The sequence below is a fragment of the Larimichthys crocea genome, chromosome XXII, assembly GCF_000972845.2.
Source record: "Larimichthys crocea isolate SSNF chromosome XXII, L_crocea_2.0, whole genome shotgun sequence".
NCBI lineage: Eukaryota > Metazoa > Chordata > Actinopteri > Sciaenidae > Larimichthys > Larimichthys crocea.
In genome coordinates this window covers 8,967,787-8,970,606 of record NC_040032.1, presented here as the reverse complement: position 1 = coordinate 8,970,606, position 2,820 = coordinate 8,967,787, and the positions used below count along the sequence as shown (strand labels likewise).

The 2,820-nt window shown below is 47.5% G+C and overlaps 1 protein-coding gene across 1 annotated transcript in view; it reads left to right on the top strand.

Annotated features, from left to right (window-relative positions):
- gnb2 (guanine nucleotide binding protein (G protein), beta polypeptide 2) overlaps positions 1–2,175 on the top strand; it is a 10,831-nt gene extending 8,656 nt beyond the window's left edge. The window contains exons 7-9 of the mRNA XM_027273743.1: positions 441–468; positions 585–985; positions 1,769–2,175. Of these exons, the coding sequence (XP_027129544.1) occupies positions 441–468; positions 585–985; positions 1,769–1,875 (536 nt within the window). The 3' untranslated portion in view covers positions 1,876–2,175. The remainder of the gene's footprint in view (positions 1–440; positions 469–584; positions 986–1,768) is intronic.
- The last annotated feature ends 645 nt before the right edge of the window (positions 2,176–2,820 follow it).

Genomic DNA, 2,820 nt, shown 5'->3' with positions numbered 1-2,820 from the left:
GCAGTGTCCAGTCTAACAGCGAACACAGCGACAGAACCTCTGAACCGGCAGTGTCCAGTCTAACAGCGAACACAGCGACAGAACCTCTGAACCAGCAGTGTCCAGTCTAACAGTGAACACAGCAACAGAACCTCTGAACCGGCAGTGTCCAGTCTAACAGCGAACACAGCGACAGAACCTCTGAACCGGCAGTGTCCAGTCTAACAGCGAACACAGCGACAGAACCTCTGAACCGGCAGTGTCCAGTCTAACAGCGAACACAGCGACAGAACCTCTGAACCAGCAGTGTCCAGTCTAACAGTGAACACAGCAGTCTATCAGGTGCTTCTCTTGCTGGGTTTGGTTCCTGGCGTCCCGGGCTGAGTCCGTTCAGTTAGTCATAAACTCTGTAAATCACCTCTGTAGTGTGACGTTATTCCCTGTTGCTGTTCTAACTCCAGGCCCGGTTCTGTTGCCTGCTAAGAACAGGTACAGCTTTAGTAAGCTCTGGCCTCCACCCGTCTCGTCCCTCCGCCCTCCTGTGATCTGTCTCCACCATAGAGCAGCTCCAGGATTTGTGTCTCAGCTTTGGCAGAGATTTAAAGCGGCAGCACGCCACGAGGATTAACGAGATTATCAATTAACAGCATATCTGAGCGCGGTGCATCGGTCCAGTCTCTGAGCAGGTCTGGACTGATGCAGCACACAGGTGACAGTCTGAGGACAGGTGAGAACGTTGACGTAGCTTCCTGCCTCTCATCCGTCTTCCTGTGCCCCTCCTCCCCTCAGTTCTTTCCCAACGGCAGCGCCTTCGCCACCGGCTCCGACGACGCCACCTGCAGGCTGTTCGACCTGCGTGCAGACCAGGAGCTCAGCCTCTATTGCCATGACAACATCATCTGCGGCATCACCTCCGTGGCTTTCTCGCGCTCGGGCCGTTTGCTGCTGGCTGGTTATGACGACTTCAACTGCAACATCTGGGACGCCATGAAGGGAGACCGAGCAGGTGGGTGGAGCTGGAGGTAACACCTCCATGTGAAACTGAACTTCACTTTAATGTTTTCATCTCTAAAGAAACACACACAGGCGATCTCTCATGTTTCATGCAGACGTGACACTGATACAGTCAGTTCATCCTGTGACGACACAAACACAGTTTATCATCCTGTAGATTCACCTGAACTCTCTCCATGTGAGCTCAGAGGATCTTTGACAGATGTTTGTCCTGCACAGACTGAAGATCAGAAGCAGTCAGCTTCACTTCACATTCTACAAGACTTCGTCTGTAAATGCAGTTTACTTCTCAAAGGAAGTTTGTGTTTAATAAGCTGAAGTAAAGTTACATCACTGCACTAACAACTAACGAACTGACTGACTGACTAATTAATTAACGAGCTGTGATGTCTGTTTAAAATGTTTAAAGGTGGAAGATTTGAAAATATTCTTAACTCAGTTTTTTCCCTCAAATAAATGAGGCTGAATTTACAAAGAAAGACGTCTGAACAGATTCAAAGGAAACATAAAAATGAATTCTAACATCACTGAAATAGATTCAGATTATTTGTTGATGTGCTGAAGGAGGAATCAGGGTTGTAGATGGATGGAGGAGTTTGGAGATGGAGTGGTGTCGGGAAGACAGGAGGAGGTTTAGACTGAGTCAGAGGTGGACAGGTGAAGTTTGAGGCGTGGTCTTTGTTCCTGAGCCGAGTTACAGGTGTGTGTTCTTTAAAAAGTGTGTGTGCAGAGACGGTAACAAGCGTCCTCTCGTCTGTCCCCGTCCCTCCTGCAGGCGTCCTGGCCGGACATGACAATCGTGTGAGCTGTCTGGGTGTGACGGATGACGGCATGGCGGTGTCCACCGGGTCCTGGGATAGTTTCCTTAAGATCTGGAACTGAGCCATGCTGCACATAAACACACACACACACACACACACACACACACACACACACACACTGCTCCCACCACAGTCTGCACCCTGTATTCACTGTATGTAAGATTCAACAACTACAACATTGTACTGTACATAATATATATGACTTAGGTATGAGTTTACACACACACACACACACACACACACACACACACACATGAGACCTGAACACATGCTCACACTACCTACAGCTGATTTAAGTGCGCACACACACACACACACACACACACACACACACACACACACACACACACACACACACACACATATGATCTGTAAAATGTAAAAATGTGACCAAATCTTCAGCTGCTCAAGTAAAAAAAACACACACACTTTTACCTGAAGCCTTTTAACACGTCACACACACACACACACACACACACACACACACACACACACACACACACACACACCTTTACCTGAGAGACACTGCTCCTCGAGTTCAAAACAGGGGAGAAGACGTTATTGGACAATTCTGTCTTTGTTTACAATGAAGTCCAAAATGCACTTCAGACGAAGTTTTTCTCTTTGTGCTATTTTTGTCTCCGCTCACATGAAACGTATCGCAACGACGCCGCGTGAAGAAGAAGAAGAAGAAGAAGAGAAACAGACGAGCACTGACAGACGGGACGACAGACGGACTGACACCGGCTCAGCCTCGTCTCGTCGTCTCGGACCGTCCCCTCCTCCGTCCACACACACAGCTACAGGACGTGTTTTTGTTTTTTTACACTGATCTGATTCATGTTCTCCCCTCGTGTGCCTCAGATACACTTTAAGGATTATTAATAGAGAATATTGATAAAGTTAAATTAACAAAATAAATAAAAGATCTGAGCTTCAGAAGGCGGGCGCTGAAAAAAAATCTAAGCATTATAAAGACACAAAGTTAATAAAGCAGGAGCCAGTG